Here is a 22,952-nt window from a genome sequence, read left to right on the forward strand (position 1 = left end):
CCTTTTCCGGCTGAGAACCATGGCCTCAGATTTGGAGGTGCTGATCCTCATTCCCGCTGCGAACCGTTCCAGTGAGAGCTGGAGGCCATCACCCGATGAAGCCAGCAGAACCACATCATCTGCGAAAAGCAGAGATGAGATTCTGAGGCCACCAAAGTGAAATTGAAAGCCCTTCGTCACCATTAATTCCACTATGCTTAAAGATACTTTTTTTTATTTAAATCATAAAACAGTAACAGTACATGTACACCGATTAGCTTGAAGTTCAAGTGTTCTAAAAGTCACACTGTTTCTCTGATAAACAGTTTACATTCGCCCATTCACAGTGTCTGAGTCCAGCAATGTTAGATCCACAAGTTTCACTAAGGATTGCCACTGCTTACTGATGGAAAACATCAGGATATCATGTAGTATTTAGATTTTACACTGTGTTTCTAAGTTTGAATTTGGAATAAAACCTGTTCTATATCTTTGTGCTACTAATTGTTTAGGGTCAATACACATTTCTTACAAACTCTATCCTTATTGTTACATATCATTGTGAATATACTATTAATATACCGGTACTAGAACCAAAAAGGATACATCTGGCAAAGGCTATATTTTCAGCATAACCAATAAATCAGTCCACTTCCTATATATTCATTTGGCGCAATTTGTGTAAATTTAGCAGTAGCCAGCTGTCTGCCTTTTCAAATTATGACTGCTCTAACACTCAACATTTTTAAAACATGTTTACTCCCTAGCTTTTAATTGTGACTGAGCTGTTTGGCTTTTGAGTCTTGTTTTCTATTTTTCTATATTTATTTATAGTTTTGTTTTTTTTTTGTTTTTTTTAGTTTGTACAGCACTTTAGTCAACTTGTGTTGTTGTTCAAATGTGCTCATAAATAAATTGATAAACAACTGTTTATCAGCAAGAAACTTTGGTTTGAACGGTGTGGTGATCTGGAGCCTTTCTGTGTGGAGCATTTTCTCTATCATATCAAGACTATCTCTCCACTCTATTACATATTCCATATGCACGGAGTGGAGAGATAGTCTCTCACTCAGAGAACCTTAAACTCAAAACTAGAAAAATGTAGAAGGACAAGTTATAACAGCAGATGATGCCACCTCTGAGAGTGCACGGACTCTTTAGTCTGCTTGGATAAAATTCAGTAGTGATAACATGACATTGCATTGTTCTGCAGAATTTAAAAGATAGTTTCCACTAAGAGCTTTCAATGAAATGGTGTTTATTAATATTGCTAGCATAATGTCAGCCATCCTCACCATTATTGCATTATCCTTCCATTTTAAGTGTTTGATTTTGGGGCGCACTAGCTGTAATGCAAGATTGCATCCTCTCAGCAATTTTTTTTCCTTAATAGTTGCCTGACATATATAACTGTAACAGCAGGGGAAAAAATACAGAATGAAACGTATACAGGTTATATATTCCAAATTCAATATTTCAGCATCAATGGCCAGAAACACAACACTGCTAGGCGCAAAGTAAAACTTTTATTTTTATTTTTTCATGTTTTTTATATTACAAAAAGTTAAGTTCCCATGTCCTTGAATACCAGCAAGCACATTGGGAATTAATAGAATACAAACAAGGCTTGTATGCAGGTTGGAAATTTCACCCTTTTTTTAAAATCAATTTCAAAAACAGGATTCTGATTATGTAGTTGTCTTACTGCATTTCTTTGACTTACAGGGATCACAGACAATGATTCTTTACATTGTGTGAAGCACTGAACGCCTGCCATGATAGTTGTATTTCCCAGTGTTTTAGACAATAGTATCAGCCAGCATGTCCATCTGGTTGCGTTAACAACTGAGCAAATCTCTGTTCATTTTCCTGGTTGTTTACATAGCAGTCCATCCGAATTGACACACATTCTGAACCAACAGTCCTGAAACATCAACAATATACAGTGCTGCTACCAGAATTTGTTCTCACATATAATTCTAAATCATGACACATGATGTTGCTAATATTTAATCTTTTTTTGTTGGATATGTCCTATGAAATGCTACAACCTACTGATATAGCTTATTTAGCCAAAAAAAAAAAAGGTATATGCAATACCACAAAGCTTCCAATGTGCCTAGATCTGAAAATATACATCTGAATATTCTACCCTATGTCTTCAAGTTTTGGGAAATTAACTATGTTGTCCTGAGGGTACTGTGTGGGTACAGTGCAGTCTAGGAACTGAATATACCCAGGTTTGAGCCCCACAAATCCAAGTCTTCCCTGTGCAGGTTTCCTGTATCACTATAAACAACTCGTGTACGCTGGCTCATAGTCAGTGTAGTGTCAACGACTTTTGGGGTCTATTAGCTGATAGCAAGGATCAGGCCTTCTATCCGTTTTCTATACACTGGCTGTTGAACACAATATTTTTAAGCATAAGAAATTCTTAGGCATTAAACTAGCATTCTAGAATGCTGGTCCCGGGTTCGCTACCCACTTAAATAAAAACTCAAATTGCCCTGAAGCTTAACACAAGCCAGAATCAAGTCTTTTTCCATTTACTGCTCAACTTCCATTTTCCCAATACATCAATCATGCCAACAAGTAAGGACCCTTAGGGAAACATGCTTGGTTCTTTGAGGTTTTGGACACTCAGGACTATTTGTTTAAAAATGACCCTGGGTTCCTTCCTCACCAACCTACCACCTTCATTTTTGTGGTCACACTTCCTTTTAAAGAACCTCTTTACATTTTTGATATCTCTTCACTTCTTCTTGTCCCTTTGACTCTGTTTTTTACTGTTTCTTCCATTAGGTTTAAAATGAAGCATGTACTCTGTAGCATCCATGGGACTCCCTTCCTCCCTTGTCAACCTGGAAAATACTTCCTTGTATAGCCTTTCCATATGGCGTCTAATTTCCTGCAGATTCCTTAGGGTTTCCCGTTTTTCTCTTAGTAGACGTGAACGGTGCCGCCTTAAAGAGGACACATCGTCCTCCAGGCCCAACAGCACATCTTGTTTCCTCTTCCTGCAGTTCTGGGCAGCTATCTTGTTCTTACCACGACGTCGTATGTCCTTGATAAGGGTAAGTTGCTCCTCACTGAGCTGGTAATTGGACAGTAGGCTATTAAACTCCTCCACTGGCAGATTAACAATTAGCTCATTGGAGAAAGGGATCTTCAGGGTTCGTGCACGGCACTCATCCTGACTCCAAATTTTGTTCTCTGAGATGGATCTAGAAAAGGACTGTGGGTAAGGTTTGACACTATCGTGTTGTCGAGTCGATTTAGCGTGTTTGGTAGGCATCTTGCCGAGGGGGATAGAACAGGCGGAGGACGAGGGCATGTTATACGTGTGATCATGGCCAATATGCTCCAGCCAGGAAAACCCATGAAACAGACTATGATCAGAATAGTCGACAGGAACAAGCTTATTTTCATGATTCTCTCCTCCTACTGCCCCCATGGCTTCCTCTTCAAGCTCTTCCTGCTTTATCATCATTACTGCTTCCACATCTGAACCAGCTAAGTCTTCCTCAGAATCTTCATCATCATCTTTGGAGAAGGAACTTCCCGTAGCTGAGACATAAAATGAAGAGGACGTTGACGAAGAGGAACAAGAGGAGGCCTCAGAAGTACATGGAGAAGCAAGGCTGTGGCTGAAGTCCAAGGATAGACCGGAGTCTGAATCTAGCTCACCCTCACAATCTAGGAAGATTAAGATAAAAGTAAGATCAAAGTAAGTTTCACAGTTTCATTATCTGCACTTTTTTTTATTTATCATGCTCTTCAAAGAACTGTACTGAACTGTAAGTGTTACAGATTTTGTAAATAAAATAGTTATGGTATTGCCTACCTGTGGAATTGCCATGATGATGTGTTGATGGTCGACCATGATTTTCTATGACTGCAATCTTAGAGCCTAAGTGGTCATCATCACTGCCAATTTCCTGTTCTGCTAGTTCATGGTTGAAGCAGCTTTCATCTTCCAATCTGGCTGCCATCTCAGGACTGAATCCTTCCTCCAGAGCCTGGTCCAACAATCTAATTTCATCCAAAATGGCAGCATCCTCTAAAAGATCACTAAGTGGAACAGGAAGATCATCTTCATTGTCTTCATACCCCAGTAGGTGACTGGAAGGAGACCCCACAAGGTCTTGGGTCATAACATTTCCATCTAAAGGTAGGGTGGAATTGGAAGATTGAAAGTTAACATCAATGCCAGGACGATGTTCTGGTTCCATCCTACCCACATCAACTTGTGATAAAAAACTGATAATGTTATCTTCTTCCATTAGTTCCATGCTGAAGTCTTCTATAGGTTCTTCTGCAAGCAGATCTGTTTGGTCTGGAGGACTATTCAAGGGATGTCCATTAATGTTATTCATAGTGTCCCGTGTGTTTAATGCTGAGTTGTGGTCATCCAATTCTGCAGTAGGGGTTAATGGAAGCAGGACTGGCTCAGACTCAGATTGAGGCTCTAATAAACCTGGAAAGATGGTGTGGGCATGGTGGCAAAAATATACATATATTATTTACAACAGGTTGTGGGTTTGGAACAAACATTCACAGAATTGTCTGTAAACAAGAAAAGCAAATTATGCCATATATTTAGAAAATGTCCGGATCTTATATAGTTTCTCTAGAGTTTTCTTAAGGGTTTTCCAAAGTTATTAGAACTTACAAATTCCTATCTGTAATCTTGACTATGAAAGTGATCAGTGTTTTGTATTATTTTTAAAAACCCAGACAAAATTTTGTTAAGTTGGGCTCAGTGTCCTAATTATTTTTTCTAAGCATCTACTGAAAAAGGTCCCAAGATATTTTTAAAAGCTGTGGAAACATAGACATAACATAAACAGCTATGGTTTATTATGAAATTAATTACCATGTTGCAAATGAGTCTCCTGATCAGCTTCTGTAACAGGATTGTCACAGCAGTTAGACATTGTTCCAGACACATTTCCTCGAAAGGTTCCAGATGGTCCTGAACTTAGATTGTGGTCTGATGATGCCATGTCCATGTCTGTGTTCTGGAGGGCAGAAATGAGAATTGTATCTAAATTTACTGTATCTTGATTTTTTAATTTTATCCCATAATTTTATCTCACTCTATTTAGTAAATATATTTTCATTTTTTTTCTCCTAGTCACCTCAGGTTCCATGATATTTAGCAAATCCTGCCAATGGAGCTCAAAATCCATGGAGGGATTATCAGTGGGGAACAGTAGAGAGTCTCTGTCTGAGGGCTGCCTCTCCAGGTCCCCCATTCCACCAACAACATCATTTAGCTGAGGTCAAAGCAACCAAAAGAAATTCTGAGCACTGTTAAACGTAAGGAAAGGATTAAAAACAAATGAGAAGAGAACAGACTATGGTGGCAACCTACCCATTGTTCCTCTGTGGAGGGGAAGGTCTCCTCCAATAACCTGAAACACTCCTGGAGGGAAGTCTAAAAAAAAAAAAAAAAAAAGTGAGTTTAACCTATCGTTAATCTTTGCTGGATGACTAAGAAATCAGATACATCTTTATCTATAAATCTCTTCTTGGGCTGATTCCTGCTTATTTATGTGTTTATATGCGTAAAAACCACAACCAATACAGCCTTCATTTTCACAATATCATACAATTGATTGTCCCAAAAATCAGAGCAGAATTGGGGAAAAAGGCTTTTAAATATGCTGCCCCTGCTTCCTGGAATAATCTGCAGAAGGAACTGAAATTATCAGAACTGGTTACCTTGGGGGAGTTTAAGTCCATCTTGAAGAACGAGAGAATAACTCTTTTACTCAATGTGATTGTTTTTAATATCGCTCTTAATTTGATCTGTTATTGTATATTTTTCACATGTTCGTACAGGATATTGTATTTGTTTTAATGTTATATACATATGTAGTACATGTATTTTGACATTTGTTACCATGATGCCAGGTCTCTCTTGGAAATGAGATTTTTAATCTCAATGAGATTTTACCTGGATAAATAAAGGACTAATAAAAAATAACCACATGGGTGCTTATTTTAGCTGACCTTCAGGGGTGGTCTGGATAGTGGTGTCTGTAGTTTATTAATCATGGTTAGCAAGAGATTGTGCACTTTCGGGATTGGTTACAAGATGCCCCACACCTGGATCCAGGAAAGCCTAGAACTGTACATCAGGACCTTCAGTTGTTTCATCAGGAACTCATGTGGCGAACCAACTTCAAGTCACTATCATGTGAGATCTACCAAGGAGATGCTCTGCATAGGCCTCAACCCCCTCAGTGAGATAAAGACTGGCTATGGATACTGACTACAGAATGGAGCAATTGTCAGCAGCCTCCTCTACATGGATGACATCAATCTGTATGCCAAGAGCAAACAAGACATTGATTCACTGACATACAGCCGTGACATTGGAATATCGTTCAGATGGTAACGAGGAGAGGAAAGGCTGAGGGGATATATATATAAAACAAGATTTATTTTCACAGTCAAACCAGCAGTTTAGCAAACAATGTACATTAAACCAGGGGTGGGGAACTCCAGGCCTCAAGGGCCAGAAGTCTTGCAGGTTTTAGATGTCACCCGGGGTCAACACACCTGAATCAAATGATTAGTTCATCACCAGTCCTCTGGAGAACTTCAAGACATGTTGAGGAGGTAATTTAGCCATTTAAATCCGCAGTGCTGGATCAAGGACACATCTCAAACTTGCAGGACATCGGCCCTTGAAGCCTGAAGTTCCGCACCCCTGCATTAAACGAATATCTATCTCCCTGGTTGCCCACTTATATTCATTTCCAAAGATGGTAAACATTTTGTAAGAATTTACCACAAAAGTCAAACAGTAACATTTAATAAAAGATACATTATTTAATTACAATTACAAATCCAGCAACTACTGCTCACCAAAGGTTTCACACGTGTGCCAGTTATACTGGGTAATTTCCATACTGAAATCTGTCAGATGCATTTTCTGTTTTACCAGGCAACAAACAGACAGACTGGCTCAAAATATCTTCGACCTTCCTGACCTGGTTGGGGACTTTCGAGACAAACACAAGACCCCCAGCAGCTGGTCAGCTGAGACAAATATGTGGCTTTCAACATACAGAATATAAATCAAAGCTAGATTGCTGCTGCATGACAGGAGTTCAGCTTAGTGTCTCATTTTGCGCCCATATCATTCCATTCATCATAACTGCTAAATTGTTTTAGTTGTGACTATAGCAATGTAACTGATTTATTTACTTATTTATATGATCAGTTTCATCACTGCTCGCTACTCCTGTTTACTTCCTACCACAAGTGCAAGTTAAAACCTCATGCAATAATGTGCGTTTGTTTACAAGCATGACGGCTCATTGCTTGTGAATGTCTGAACTGCTGCTGTAAACAGGAGGGATTGCAAAACGGAGTAATGCCGATGTGTGTCAGTAAGCAATAAGTTAGTGATCAGGTTTCAAAACAAGCCAGACAGTCACAAGGCTGAAGGACACTAATAAGGCTTTCATTCTGTATGAGTGTGACTGTGTTTGTGTGTACGCTGGCTAGTTGATTCTGATAGCTGACATTATATTTGTTTTCATTTTGATGACGAGGGGATAGCTGTGTGTGTGTGTGTGTGTGTGTGTGTGTGTGTGTGTGTGTGTGTGTGTGTGTGTGTGTGTGTGTGTGTGTGTGTGTTTGTCCTGACTGGACATGCTGGCCATCATGTGGGTTATTTTTATACTGTACATTCTGTTTGTTGGCATCGGTCACAGTGTTTTGTTTAGTCATAATTTAGTGTGTGTAACCCCGTCTATAGTGATGATTAAATAATGTAAAATGCACCTTTCTGAGCATACACTCATGGTGATCTTTCTATGTATTTTTCAAGAAACCCTTAACACTGTAAGCTGAGAGAGATGTGGTTGCCCTTTTACTGTTACAGTACTCAGATACTAAGACAGGTTATGTGAGTGTTTAATTCTGGTCAAAGCTTGACCAGGCATGTGAGAGCTGTTGCCATTATTAAATGGAACTAGCAGCAAGCAGTAACATGGAGTGAACTGTTCATCAGCACATTCGCTTACCTAAAATTAAAGTTAACATTTTGACACTACTACTATTATTTATGGCTCTGTTTCAATGTGGGATATTCATCCTTAGTTCACCTGCCTTGTTTCCCCAGTGGATTTGTAGATATGAACTGGAAGTAAACTATCAACATGGATTCAACAAGTCACACTGTGGAGCACCACACAGACCTATAGAGCCGCTTGTTTGTTTTTTCTTTTTTAAGATGTGACTATATTTGAACTACTAAATTATCCGTTAACGCTAGTAAGCTTAGCTAGCAAGCTTCATCCATAAATTGTAGGGGTGCAAAGCACAGACTCAGATCCCTCCATTTAGTCCTCAGTAACTGAGTCTATATCACACAACAAGTTATATTGTTTGCCATTAGCAAAAGGTACCAAAACAACAGAGACACTGGAGAAGTCCAATCAGCAGCTGCCTGGGTCTACACACCTGTCAATGAGGCCAGGCCCTAACTTCAAGCTTCAACAAATTCTCAAGGGGGAAATTCACTAGGAAAATATCTGAATAAATTAAGATTAAAATATAAATAAAACTCAAACTGTACAACTTGCAGTTATTCAGTATCTAGTACCATTAGTTGAACCAGTCGGTGGGCATTAAAAGAGTAGTGAGCAGTGTGCGTGACCCCAAAGACTCAAACAGTGTACTACAAGAAAAGAAGAAAAGCTACAGCTAACAGCAGGCTCTTGCTTTTATTCTTTCATGTGTTGCAACTGTACTGATTTTATTACTTCAGCTTCCTAGTGAGGTCATGTGCGGTGAGGTGAGGTTTCCTAGTGACTCATCAATCTCTGACTCATTCTCTCTCATGACATCAAGCTCAGTTTGGGTGACAGTCAACAAACAAAAACAGCTCTTTAGTCGACATCACTCGTTCATATAGTATATATGTAAATAATGGCCAGCGGTTTCTATTCATTCCAACATATCTACACTGATACTTCAGTGATAATATGGGTGGACCTACAGACTTGTAAAAATCTGTTGATATTTGACAAGAAGCAGCATTTTTATTTTCAGTGCAACCTAATGATTTGGTGGTCCCCTGTGGTTTGACATTTGTGGTTTTAAATCAAACTATTGAATGGATTGGACATATAAGCACGCTCACTCCGTTCTTCCTCCGCCTCAGTGCATATTGAGGTGTAAGACAGTGGTTATCGGGCATATGGTATCCTTTCACTTTCATGAACCAAAAATGGAACTTTCAGGGCCGTTTAACACAGCAGCTTGGCAGGTGTTATACACAGATGTTCTCTTGGTCTGCTCTCTTTCTTCACAAGAAAAAATTATTGACTCATCATCTCCACTCAGTTCACATCTATTTCTCCCTACTCCCAGCCCTATGAGTGCCAATATACCAATTAGAAAAGGCTTTAAACAGACAGAGCCAATTGTCAAGAAACAATTTCACAAACAGCTGTAAAAGCTGCATGTGAACAGGATTTTATCCTCTAGATAACACATTGTTATCTCAAGGATAAAGGTCAACCCTTGTAACTTAATTCTCTTTGGCCTAGTGTTAACTATTACAGCATAGACATCCCTGTATAAAGGCTGTGTGTTCTCTTATGGGACTGTTTATTGATGATTTTATCAGAGAACATGTAATAAACCTTTGCACACACTTGCACTTAACCTAGTTCAGACATAAGTCAAAATGGTTTTAGAGGAGCATGGCACATGAAGATGAAAATAAACAGAAGAAAAACCTATATTTGAATGTTGCAAATCACTCCATATAAAACTGCTGTACCTCTGTATCCTCTTTCTCCTCTTCATCCTCAAGTTCAGCTTGTGGCTCCGCAGGCAGAGCAGTCAACTCTCTCTCTATTTCAGCAGGAGTTCTTTCCAGCAAGGATGCCTGGTCTGGAGATCTTATGGGGAGGGGTTCTGGCTCCCGCTGGACCAGCCATGTCTCTAGTTCTGCATGTGGAACCTGTGGAGAAAGGTTCACAATTATATGAACTTTTCTCACAAGATCACAGGAGTCTTACCAAAAGCATTCATTTTGCTGTCCTACAATAAGCTGTATAGGATTAGAGTTAGGTGCACCGCTACTACTTTATGTAGAATTCTTTATATAGCATGCCCAAACAGAAATCTTACAACAGAAGATCAGATATGTGTAAAACACTCTGATTTGATCTGATCTTGTAGTTTCTGAAACTATGTTTGTTTAACGTGTGGGTAAAAATACACTTAAGCCTACTCCTGTGGTGACCTGGTGGATTTTAAGAGGTAAATGTTTCAGGTTTTTGTGCTAAGTCAGCGAAATCTGCTGCCCGCTGTAACTTGTTACTGAACAAACTCACATGACAGTTCTATCTATAATCATATCTAAGCATACTTTTAAACTGCTCCTTTAATCCTTAAAATTGCATGAACTTATAATTGGAATGCAAAGTATTGATGACTAAAGAGATAACGATTAAAAAGAAAAACATTTTTTTACGTGTAGTCTGTCCAAAGAGCGCACCCAGCCCAGCAGCCTTTGTGCTGTGGAGAACCCATCTAGTTCAACATTTTTGGGGTGCAAGCCTTCCTCCAGGTGATTGCGGAGGTTGTGGAACTGTGTTTGGGTGAGGGCTGAGGTTGGACCCAGGATCATGTCATGCAAAGAGGAAGGCAGGTAGGGCTCCAGTTCCACGTCCACCCTCACGCCACAGAGACTCAGCAGGATGGCCATCTGGATAAGGCCTTCTGTAAAGTATTTCTTGAGGTGCAGCATTGTTTTGGCAGATGACAGTAGTTTTAGAAAAGCAGACTATAAAGCTTGATGTTGGTCACCACCGCTGTGGTGTCTCTTCTTTTGCGTGGTTCTCCTGCAAGAAGCAAAAAGAAGCTCTTTTAGGTTCTATTCTATATCGTGGCTCAATGGGAAAGTAAAGAAGATAGGAAAATACACCAATTCTCCATTGATCAGGGCCTAATCCGAAAAAGGCAATCTGGCAAATTTTAGATGTTGTTTCTTATTTAATCATTGCAAATAAATATATTAAATATATTTTAGTCCCTTCCATATGAAAATGTGTTGTAATTTGAGTGCAAAGCCCTGCAAAACTGTGATGCCCAGACAGTTTCTGTCCCATTTACAACTTCACAAAGTCTGATTCATTTTAACAGCTGTAACAAAGTTAGAACTTTCTTACTGCTACGCTCTAACCACTAGAATTACCCTTCGATTAGCCTATAATTGATGCTAGTACTACACCCCCCACCATTATGATGTTGATATTAACTCCAGCTATCAAATGTAATCTTCCACTGTCAGTGTAGCCTGCTTTAGAGCAGTTGAGCTCTGACAGTTAGTATGAGGAGATAAGGCAGGCACAGGGCAGGGCTGGCCTGTATCACTGCTCTCAGTAACTTTGACCTACTTCTAGAAAGTCTTTGGTAACCACCTGCCTGGCACACAACGCCTGTGTTACTCGCTGCAGCCACATGATGTAACTACCAATGTTTGCCTGGAAAACCCCTCTCCATGTACTCCATCCAAGAATTGAGTTTACTTTTACTTCTGTGGTGATCTGTTTAGAGAAGGTGGTGTAGAACTCCTGACTGAGACAGTCATCTGGCATTGTACTTGGTACCTGGCAAACTAATACAGCCCTGCAAACTTCTCATTGTGGGAAGTATGATTAATAAACTCAGGGTTTCCTACGGAAAAGTTGTTAGCGCCCACAACTGTGAAAAAAGTGTGAACGCAAAGGAATTCAGTACTCTCTTACACACAGAAGAGCAGTAGCTAACTTTGATTTGTGGTCATAAGTGAGTGGATTTTAAATGAACAGGTAAAACAATATTAAATCATAACATTTTAGCCCCTTCTCAGTTTATCAAACAATTCTGTGTAATGTAAAAAGCAATTAGCGGAAAAAGAATGAAAAGCTAGAATTGAGGAATGTTGTTGTTATCTGATCAGTCTTCTCATCTTATGATCATAACCATAAGAATCAATTAAAGCGTATTAGGCTATTACCAAGTATCAAGTAATCATAATTCAGAAAAATGTTTCTCTGCTACTGGATTAATGTGTGTCTTTACTGGTCCGGCTGGCTCTTGTATATGTCAAATGTTAAATCTTACTTTGTAAAATACGATTGCATTTTACATGTATTATGTAACATTGCCTCTTGAAATTAGGCTTGGTTATAAATATGACGGGAATCTAGTCGGAGAGCCTGAGCAGCAGGTTGCACAGTGTTTTTATCCCCGATCATCCAGAACATCCTGATAACTGTGTTATCGCGGAGAAGCCGTTTATACATACACATGCATTTTATTTGTACCCTACAAAAAGAAACATAACACAACGAGAGCCTAACAGTGTAAGCACGTTAGTAGCGTACATTATACAGCATTACCGGGATACTGCTGTGACTCCACTGGCGACTCCCAAACACACCCTCACACAGAAGTATACAGACACAAAATAATATACAAAAGCACATCAAAGTAATTAATATATCGATAATAAGTGTGGGCATAAAAGATGCTGTCTTACCAGTCAGGTTTAGTGTGTGCTCAGGGTGTTTGTTGATCTCTCCTACACTACCGCAGCTTATGTTTCTGTTCACTAGAACTGCCCTGGAGGGTGGGACCTTTTTAAAGTAGCACCCTCGTGGTGACGTGTAATAAGCCCTCCCTAGGAAAAAAAAACCCCACTGGCGTGTGTGTTAGCATTTCCCTACTTAAGCTGGGGACTTCTTTTAAAAGAAATAAACAAAATATTGCTCACCAAGTAATGCCTGCGACAACAATAATACAGGCCGTGAAGTTTCCTCTCCGTTCACGCAAAGCTGACGGCAGATTTTGAAGACGTGTTACTTCGGTCTGTCGCAAACAGTTTACTAGAATTTATTAGTGAATGTGAAATATAAGAACAGGCTGCTGGTCTCGTGATTTGTGTCTTTCTCCCAGCAATCAAAATAAGAATACAGGGACTAATAAGTAATTTTACTAACATATTTCTAAATATGATATTTTGAATATCACCAGCAGAGCATATCATATGGCTACATCCCTAACACCGAAAAATTTCCACTGTGTTTGTCTAGAATTAACACTGTATAGTTAACAAGCGCAAAGAAACAGACCTGAAACTGAGCATTCAGGTTGTGCTCACTCTCTCGAGAAGGGTCACCAGAAATGCACAAAGAAATAAGAATTACATAAGTAAGAAAATATATAGATCATAAATCTCTGTCTGTTCTAAGGTGAATCACATTGTTTTCCATCATCTTGCAGCAAACAAGGAGTTTCCCCTGACCTATACAATGTCAAAGTGCCTCATAGTAGATGCTCCCTACCTTCAGATGCTGCTCACAGGCCAAAAACACACAACTGCTACAGTGATTTCCCTGGGTGTCATGTCAGCTCTATAACCACAGCCGAGCACATTAAAGCCATACAATGTAAGGACAGACCTAGGTTAAAATCTGCCTCTTTTTATAACATTTGGTGAAGTAAGATAGATTGATATAATTTCTTCTGTATTCTAACCTGCCAACTAGTTGACTGTGACCTCTGTCTGGCGTTCGCTGTCATACTTTTACTGTAAGATATTTACTTGGTACATCATTCTGACAAACCAAAGGTTCTTTGAAAATCTCTATATCATGTTTTTTTGCACATGAATTTAGTTGAATTTATTCCATTTTTGGCATTGCTTACTAGAAAATCAGCACAAACTGCAGTTTGACATTCTTTTTTATTTATAAAAAAATGCTATAAACATTCCAGGACATTGTTCAAGAAACACAATTCAAACATTAAGCTGATTTGAAGGCAACACTTCAGGATTTGTTACATTTTTATCGTCATTCAACAAACTTCTTTCAATTTACATTCTTGCAGCTCGGATTTAAGTGTCCAAAGTTATGTTGTGAAGCAGGGTCAGACCAACCATTAAGAGGTTTGGCTGATGGTTAAAAAAAAGATTAGCAGAAGCATGACTTGTTCAGGATCTATAAGAATCACGATTGCTGTGTTTACCTGTACTAACAGAGATTTTCAAATCTGTAATGGCACATATACAACAGGGTAACAAGTTCTTTAAACATTAAAAAGTGCACACATAAACAAAATCTTATATTGTTTACTTCATAATGACTGGTTTAAAGAGAACAGTACTGGAGGAACCTTTTTGAAGCATTATTTGCAAACTTGCATTGAAATGAACAGAAGAAAAGTCACAAATAGGATTAAAATAATATATTCAGTCACAAGCGAGATCACTAAAGTCTATCAACATTTTCTCTACAGTCCAGAAAAATAGTGAAGAAGATTTTCAGACAGTCTGTGCTGAGACACATCAGTGTGGCTAGGAGAAAAGTGTACTGTTACCACAAATGCTCTTAAAGCAGGCAATGCATTTTATTTATGGTAACAAAACTTTATTAAGAAATTCTAAGAAAATTTTACTTTACTGATCTCCTCCTGAAATGGTTTAATCAGCTGTCAGCACTGAGAGACTGGGCAATCCCAGTGATAAGAAGATGTGGAATGTAATGGGGAGCTATGTGAGTAAAGCTTATTCTTCTTGAGAAAATAGATATAATAATTATTTTTAAATATTAATTTGTTTCTTTCATACACCTATTCTGCACTTACTGGTCCTCAAAGATTTCTACAATCAATCAGATTTATCCTGACCTCATTCTTCATATCACACCAAGATTTTCTTGTAGCACAACCCCATTTTTAGCACCAAAAACAGGAAACTGACTTATAAAAAATTTGGTTAATACAGGTTGGGTTACTACAATACCAAGGGTGTTTCAAGATTTTGGCTCTGCTTGTTGTATTAATACAAAATATCCATCTTATAAAGTCAATTTCTGTTGCTGCTTCCACAAAACCATATTAGCTTAAATGCTATAATGTTTATAGGTTACACTACATTTATTGCCTTGTTACAAATGGATTGATAGATAGTTTGTAATTTTGACTTCTAATGTCCCGTATTGGCAGGACAGTCAGATTTATTTGGACGTTACACTTCAGCTCTACCAAAGAATTGACATAAAATATGGAAGTAGCCACTCTAAAGTCGCTGATTGAATACACAAGTTCCACTGCGAAGCCTTAAGTTGAGGTTTTTGCCTGTGCAACCTAGATGTTTTAGTTTTTAGTACTAATAATACTATTATGTCAACGGGGAAAAGAAATAACTGAAAACAGTAGAGTACTAAAAATCAGGGAAAAATATATTTGAAGACATTTTTGAAGTTAACATTATACAATTGATTTGTAATTGTATGAGGAAAACATGGTTGGATTGATACTTGGGCGGTTAGATTCATTATTCAAAGTAAACAGGCTGGGCTGGTTTAACATGAATTCTGCTAATAATCTCATATGACAGCTTTTAGGAATAAGCTTTGTCATACTTTAGGATATGGAAATAAAAAGGATTACTTGGTATTCAGTGTGAGACAGGATGCAGCACAGTTTTTGTTCTGGTTCAGACGGTTGATTTGAAGAGTGCAGAGGACAAAATTAAATTGTGGCATCAGATCTCACAACAGAATAAAACCCACAAATCATGGTTTTGTTTCTTTCTTTTTTTTCTTTTCAAAATACATATTTTGATGTAAAAATAAATTTTCTAGATATTACACACTGGACGGATATAAATAAGCCACTTTGAGAGTGTATGTGTTTTTCTTTTTAAGTAATTTCCAGAAATATTTAGAGTTTATCAAGCTCTATGGAAATATCATCCACAGAAAGCTAAATACATGGTTACATCACTTCACATGTAGTGAATTGACAGACTTTGCAAAACAATGTGCTTAAAGTGCAAAGACAGACCAGAAATGACTTCATATCTGTTGACTTCTGAGACTGTCACCTGTCAGTCATGCTGTTACTTCTGATTTTGATCAGTTAACAAACCAAATCACAACTTGACATTTTTTGGCTGACTCCCCCTCTCTCGCTATGGTAATGTTGTGATGCTCTGTTTTCTCTCCCTGCTATCGCCCACCTACATCTTCACCTTCATCTCTCCCCCCAATTGTCCACCATCATCTTCTTCATTCTGTTTAGGATCCTGCCTCCTGCTCCTGTCCCAAGGCCTCTAAAAGAATTCCCATTGGAGTCCTCTTCAAACCAATGCTTTCGAGTTTGTTTTCCAGCTTGTTCTTCAGACTGCGGAGCCTCACTGATGCATGGATGAGAACCACTGGAAAGAAGAGAGACAAGACTTTCTGTACAACAGAACTTTTCTGCTTCTTGTTTGAATAAGACCCACACACACTGCATTCAGACACACAATAAGTCCTCAACAAGTTCTGCAAACTATTTGCTTTCCTTCTTCTAGCTTCTGCTCAAATTCAGCAGCTGTCCATATTGACACCAAAAAACAATCATGTTATCTTTGGATGACCAGGCAGCTATTTTCTTATCTGTAACACATTACCTAATAATAAAGGCCTTTATTTTATAATAATATTTATAATTTTTCATGCTTCGATTTATGTTTGAACCTTATCTGTGTTTTCCCCAAACAAGCTGCTTTTTTGCAAATTTGTGCAAAAAAAGTTGATAACTTTGTGGTTCTGGCTAGAATTTTAAGTCTTTTTCTAGAGCGACAACCCAAAAATATGATGGCTCTACCCACAGCATAATTTCATAAGTTTGATTTTAGAACTTAAACTAACTTCCTAACAAACAAACCTATGGCCTGAGTTATAATTGCTATGAAAACCCAAGGACAAAGCAATAAGTGGTTCAGGAGAATCCAACAGAAACGTGAGGCTGTCATCTGCAAGAAGCCTTTACACGTCATACTATTTCCCTTTAATGCAATGAGAGAATTGTACAACCCAATAATGAATAACCATTAATTTACAACGTGTCCTTTTAATGTCTCATCTCTCTTTTTTTTTTATCCAGAATGCTCACCTGCAACTCCTCATTTATCCTATTTTGTATCAAAGCACAGGTACAAAAACTCAGTATATGTATAACTTCTCTCAATTTAAATATGAGCAAGAGACAGAGTCAAAACATCAACGTTTTTTACATTGCAACACCAAGACTGATCGGCAAACACCATATACAGAAGTAAAGATGGGGCTGTTATGCAGGCTATGATGCTATCTGCTCTACCACCTAGCTGTGGCTCAGTAGGTAGAGCTGGTCATCATGCATCAGAACTTTAATGCCTGGCTACTCCAGAAATGTCTTTTAAAAAGCAACTTGATAAACAACAATGAAGACAAATTTACTGATCGGTCAGACTAACTCACAAGTGTTGACTCCAGTGCTAATAAAGCAAACCAATGTATCACATGGCAGTGGTTTGGAAAGTCTTTAGAGATGTTGATTTATCAAAACCAAGCCCATGCACTTGTGAAAAGAATGCCTGCTTCACAGGTTCCCAAAACAGCCAAACTTTGTTTTCATAATCTGGTCAAATTTGCAGCATACGATTTAGTGTGTATTTTTCTGTCTTACTGAATATAGGGAAGGCTATCCCAAACAGAAATACGGCCACTCCTCCCAGCACTGATATGAAGAGGTAGCTAGCCACAAGAATGGCCAACATAGAGACTGTTGGGTGGTTTCTACGGAAACGGCGAATAGGAGCTTGGTTCTCTGCAGCCCAGACAAAGCCAGTGAACAACAAGGTGACCACCGTCATGCCAGTGAAAAGCTGGAAGGGCTCGAAATACCTGAGAGGAGACAGGAATAACTGTAAGTAATGGATATACATAATGAGACTAGCATCTTGACCTCCAAAGACCCGAACTCTTTCATGTCATGCATTTTCAATTTCTCTTTGCTATTTGGGCTGATTGGGACCTGATGACTGTAAAAATAAAGAATTACGTGATTTTTTTTTTTACCTGATTTTTGGTTCTGAAAAAAATGACATCCACATATGAAGAAATTAGTTTTAAATTTCGATAGAACAGTGGCAGTATAATATCCTCGTAAGTGGATATCAGGTCCTTGTAGAGCAAAATTTAGTATTTTGGTCCAGACAACCCAAAATGTGATGTCCACATATGTGGACGCCAGGTCCTAGGAGCTTAATGCTTAATAAGGAAAAAACAAGTATTACTGAGAGATTCTCTGTTGGTTCTGCCAGTCACTGAGAAATCAGCTGCTTAAACCCCGTTCACTCAGACCAAGAAACTGGTCAGTGATCCTGCTTTCTGGTACAGACCCCTGATCTGTCGTCTGCCTTTGTTATTTGGACTAACTGTAATGAACGTTGTCCTGATTCACTCTCTATGTTATTGTCATATACAGACTTTGGATATTACTAAGTGTACTATATAAAGTAACTCTACATGAATTCATTGAATATGTTAGCAGTCCTGTTGGAAACTAAATTCAAAGTTCAACAAAAACGTGGGTCTGAAAAACTGTCTACAGCAGATGAACAGTGTGTGCATTCAATGTCCTAAAGAAAGTAATTTGAGTTTCTTGAGGAAAAAAAAACAAAAACACAAACAGTGCTTTTCTTACATTCAGTGTAAATAATCTAAATTGTGGTGCATACCAGCAAGCCATATTGTGCCAGAAGAGAAACTACTACAAACTTCTTTCATCACCTTATGTACTTGTCACATAAGAAGATGATCTTGATTAGTCAAATTGAAACTGGATGATATGCCTCCAAGTCATCTGCTCCACTCCTTAAAGTTACAACTTGCATTTGAATCTTTTGGTTCAGTGTGGTCCAGAAGATTCTCCTAGTGCACGTTTATGGAGGCAGGAGGTCTGTCCACAATTAAAGTAATTAAACTTGAACCAATGTGGAGGTTGTTTGGTTTGATGTTTATTTCTAATACGCTTTTCATCCTTCCTATGAGCTCACTGTCCGGTCTCTAAAACTTGTTTGTTCCCAATTTGCTACTCTATAAAAACAAACAAAACAAACAAAACAACACACACTCTTGGTGCACAACCTCAAATTTTGGGTTTAAGGATAGAACTGGAAGGAAATATGTTAGTTCTCGGACTGTGTGGCATTTCCTTTAACGTGCTGTAACAGATCGTTGAGATCAGCTGCCTTCTTCCATTCCCACGAGAAATGGAGGTTGGCAGATCTGACTAAGATGTTCATTACTCCAAATCTGTGTCTCGCTCTCGTGTGTGAAACTGTATGGCCAAGAGACGATGTCATGATCATGGAGCCTGTTCGTTTTGGCTGTTGCTGAAATGCAAGTCACTAAAAGGAGTTCAGCACAACCCTGCAAATTCATAAACTTTGCTGCTTACTAGAATGAGAGAGAGAATGGTCAGTGTGAGAGGGGGGTGCTGACCACGTCAGAACAACGAAACCTACCCCACTATGAGCAGGAAGCCAAGCACGCACAGGAAATAATTGCTCTGGTAGTAAAGCAGGTTGTTAATGATGCGGTTATTCCAGCGGTCCAAGTTACGCACATCTGGCGTGGCGAACCGGGTCGAACACAGGAGGAAATCATCCAGACTCCGGAGGGGTGGCGGCTGCACGCCTGCCATCTTTTCTAAGCGATAAATACACGAGCTTTCCCAGAGTGCAACGGGGGACGAAGAAATGGGGAAGAACGCTTCAGAGCCGAACTGGCTCGAGCGCGCAATCCCTAATAGCGAGAATGCGCGCTCGTCCACGCAGTAGTTTGGGAACACTGAAGTATCCTTACTAATACCTCTTATTACCACTCACTTGTAGCCCGTTGTGTTTTGTACTCAGTCAATAAGTGGAGCATATTTTAGGATGTTAAAATGTTTTACATTAGTTAAACTGCCACGTTTGCCAATTAGCACCTAGTTTCGACTGTATTCAGTAAAATCGATTATATTACACAGAGTCCACGCGTGGCACAGGAAAAAAAGTTTTGGTTTTTTTTGAAAGGCACCCATAGTTGCTTTGTGATTTAATCTATTTAATATTTTTATTTTGTTTTCTCAATTGTATATAGTTACTGAAACTATAAAAATAAATTTGAGTATTCAGAAGAAGGGAATGGTTTTGGGGTTACCTATTCATGTTTTCAATCTTAATTTGTAAAACTAAACTTATGAAATAGATGTACCGTAAAATAAAATGTTTCTGTCCCTCCAGGTGTTGTCTTCAAAAATACTAACAAGTGATAATTATTTGACTTCAAGGTACAAACCTCTGGATACGTCCTATGATTTCTTTGAATGATACCTTTTGGACAGAGGATTTAGATAGTTCCACATATCAACAATAATATGGTAAATGGTAAATGGACTGGTTCTTATACAGCGCTTTTCTATATCTGAGCCCTCAAAGCGCTTTATGGTTCTGCCTCATCATTAATCTGAAAACACAATTTTCTCTCTTCCATTAATGCCGTTACAATTAATTTTATACTAGTGTTTCATCTCTCAACCAGCATCTAATTCTTTCAAACCTTTCCAAATAAATAGTCCCACTGGATCAAACCAAATTTGATCCAGTACAAATTAACCACAACAATTTTACAGATATTCTATTCTTTGTTGTTTTAAATTTCCAGGAGAGACCTTTGTCAGACCTTTGTCATTGATAGTGAGATTTGCTGGCTGAGGCAGCTGAAAAACTGACCACAAGCTATGACATTTTACAAAGTGAGACCTCTGTGGGAGGTGGATATGAAACAGGATACTTACATACCTTGCTCATACATACTGATCACTCTAGACCAGAAATGAATTTGAGATATGGTTGGAGTAATTCATATCTTTGCATTTATCACTCTTTACAAAGCGTGATAAATGCAGAGGAGGAGAGCATAATCTTTATTCTTTTCATGGCATTCTGAAGGAAGCATTGTGCTGCAAGCCATCATGAAAAAAGCTCGTAATTCTTCAAAGCCAGTCATAACAGACAAAGTGCTGTGCCAGTAATCGCCTTTTATTTAAAACATTCATGTATCAATGTACAAAAACTAAGACATAACTGTTGAAATGGCTCTTTGGGTTGTTCTTCCTTTGTTTTGTATGTTCATCAAATGTGATTGTTTTTGTGTCAAATTTGGACTTTTTTTATATATCTATTTATTTATTTTAGTGTGTTGTGCGGTGCCGTTAATTGTACAGCTTGCTTAACCTCTTCACATCTACCAGGTCACCAGTGACCGATTTAGGTCTAAGATTACATCCTGCTGTGAGTATTTTGCGACCCTCTTATGGTCCTCCGTCCATCCTGCTTAGCTCCTTCCAGCTGTCTCAGGATCTCCTTAGGGTTGCAGTGGAGGGCTACAGAATGTGTGACCACTACTTCAAATGATGGGTCTGCCTTCATCACCTCAGGGTTGCTGCTTCACCATCTTCAGTTAGATACAGTCACATTCCCCACCATGTTCTCTACCAGTGAAAATTTCCTTTACTGGACAGCACCCAGACCTTGTCCACAGTGACATTGCCACCCCCACTACCCAATGCAGTTGAATGAGAACATGGATAGGACTAGTGGTAGTAACTTTTCCAAAAAGTACTTTATTGAAGTACAGTTTCAGTGTGCTTTTTCTATATATTTTTTCTGTATCTTACTCTACTTCTGCATCACTATATTCTTGATTCAAATGCTATACTTTGTGCTCCATACCATTATTTCTTTTAGTTAGTAATTTTTTATTTTGCTTGGTTATGAAGAATAATGCACAGATTAATTGAATCTTAAACAAATAAATAAATAAAACAACAAAACTTTCCTGCAGCAGACTGGAAGCCAGTCCAGAGTGAACAACGTCAGCTGGGATAGATTTGGGAAGTTAAAGTTGCATAAAATGTCATGTACAGGACATTTGTCTTCTACAGAACATAAAATAGATATTTGGGGCAAGCACAGAAGCAGCCAATATCAGGTCAACTGACAATCTGTGTGGATATTCATTCTTCACGCTCTGTATTTATTTTTATTCTAATGTGCAGATAAGTGTCAGGAATGAAAATCATGCATATTTTGAGCATTTAGAGGTTGAATCCTCGAATCTCTGCAACACAGGTATTGATAGCAACATTAGCACAGCTACTAGACATAATAGCTACTTTTATGGAGAAATACAGCAGGTTACAAAGTACCAGATTTCTGTAAAAATCAGTCCTTACATAATCCACAATAACAAACACTTGTTGCATTTTTATGTCATTGACAAAAAAAGAAATGTAGAACCTACATGGGGTTATTTGACCAAATCTGCAAAAGTATGGGGGATCAAACAAGAGACAGCAACACAGTGGTGACAACAAAGGCATGAGCTTGTGAACAGTATAGGCTGGTGGGATGCAAATGAAGTGACTATGGCTATATGCACTGCAGGATCCTAAGGTTGAGATGTCTCTGCAGGTAAGATCTGGGTACATAGCACTATATGAGAGAGGTTTGACTACCGTATAGATTTGACAGTATTTAATATAATCACCTACCCCCACTTAACATGATCAGTGCACTTCACATTTCAGCTGAATCATTCAAACAAAGAATTTGATTTTAGTAATGAATACGTTTTTCTAATAGAACACAAAAGAATAACCAATTACCTCTATAAAAGGTTTACAGTGTTTTTATTTGTGATCTTTCTCATTTTACAGGGAGAGCGGAACATGTAAAGCCTTGACTGTGATTTTCTTACACTGTAAAAATACAATGTTTGCTTTTCCAAATTCACCAGTCAGCTGTCATTATATTTCTACATCATAGCAGAAATGCACAAAGAACAGTTTCCACATCTAACTTGTTAAGATCTAAAAATACTTTCCACCAATCCCCCCCGTGGAATATTCGTGACATCACCACACTAGGATTAGGAAAAGTATTGCAGTAAATAACTGGATCAAGGAATGATTTTACTGTAGATGTGGATCGAACTAGCATGTGCGGGGTGGTGTGTTTGACTGCCGCCTGCTACATGTGGCACATGAACTGCTCTTATCCAGAGTAGACTCCTTAAGAGCATCTC

At 38.5% G+C, this 22,952-nt stretch overlaps 2 protein-coding genes across 2 annotated transcripts; both read right to left on the bottom strand.

Annotated features, from left to right (window-relative positions):
- Window positions 1-1,486: 1,486 nt before the first annotated feature.
- Window positions 1,487-12,851, bottom strand: nfe2l1a (nfe2 like bZIP transcription factor 1a). The gene is made up of 8 exons (XM_026165937.2): window positions 12,542-12,851; window positions 10,490-10,859; window positions 9,791-9,973; window positions 5,357-5,419; window positions 5,121-5,258; window positions 4,856-5,000; window positions 3,824-4,456; window positions 1,487-3,675 (listed from the first exon to the last, which is right to left on the bottom strand). Exons 2-8 carry the CDS (start codon window positions 10,763-10,765, stop codon window positions 2,732-2,734), a joined length of 2,382 nt encoding a protein of 793 aa, XP_026021722.2. The 5' UTR covers window positions 10,766-10,859; window positions 12,542-12,851; the 3' UTR covers window positions 1,487-2,731.
- An 877-nt stretch (window positions 12,852-13,728) lies between these two features.
- praf2 (PRA1 domain family, member 2) lies at window positions 13,729-19,566 on the bottom strand. The gene is made up of 3 exons (XM_026165938.2): window positions 19,346-19,566; window positions 17,503-17,720; window positions 13,729-16,225 (listed from the first exon to the last, which is right to left on the bottom strand). Exons 1-3 carry the CDS (start codon window positions 19,522-19,524, stop codon window positions 16,086-16,088), a joined length of 537 nt encoding a protein of 178 aa, XP_026021723.1. The 5' UTR covers window positions 19,525-19,566; the 3' UTR covers window positions 13,729-16,085.
- Between the last annotated feature and the right edge of the window lie 3,386 nt (window positions 19,567-22,952).

Source organism: Astatotilapia calliptera, chromosome 4 (assembly GCF_964374335.1).
Source record: "Astatotilapia calliptera chromosome 4, fAstCal68.1, whole genome shotgun sequence".
Classification (NCBI taxonomy): domain Eukaryota; kingdom Metazoa; phylum Chordata; class Actinopteri; order Cichliformes; family Cichlidae; genus Astatotilapia; species Astatotilapia calliptera.

Coding starts and splice junctions, on each gene's coding strand:
- praf2 (XM_026165938.2), bottom strand. CDS start 19,524: ATGGCAGGCGTGCAGCCGCCACCCCTCCGGAGTCTGGATGATTTCCTC. Junction 17,721..19,345: donor GGCTTCCTGCTCATAGTGGG/GTAGGTTTCGTT, acceptor GTCTCCTCTCAG/GTATTTCGAGCCCTTCCAGC. Junction 16,226..17,502: donor GATAGCCTTCCCTATATTCA/GTAAGACAGAAA, acceptor TCTTCTTTCCAG/TGGTTCTCATCCATGCATCA.
- nfe2l1a (XM_026165937.2), bottom strand. CDS start 10,765: ATGCTGCACCTCAAGAAATACTTTACAGAAGGCCTTATCCAGATGGCC. Junction 9,974..10,489: donor GCTCTTTGGACAGACTACAC/GTAAAAAAATGT, acceptor CTTTCTCCACAG/GTTCCACATGCAGAACTAGA. Junction 4,457..4,855: donor GGAGACTCATTTGCAACATG/GTAATTAATTTC, acceptor CCATCTTTCCAG/GTTTATTAGAGCCTCAATCT.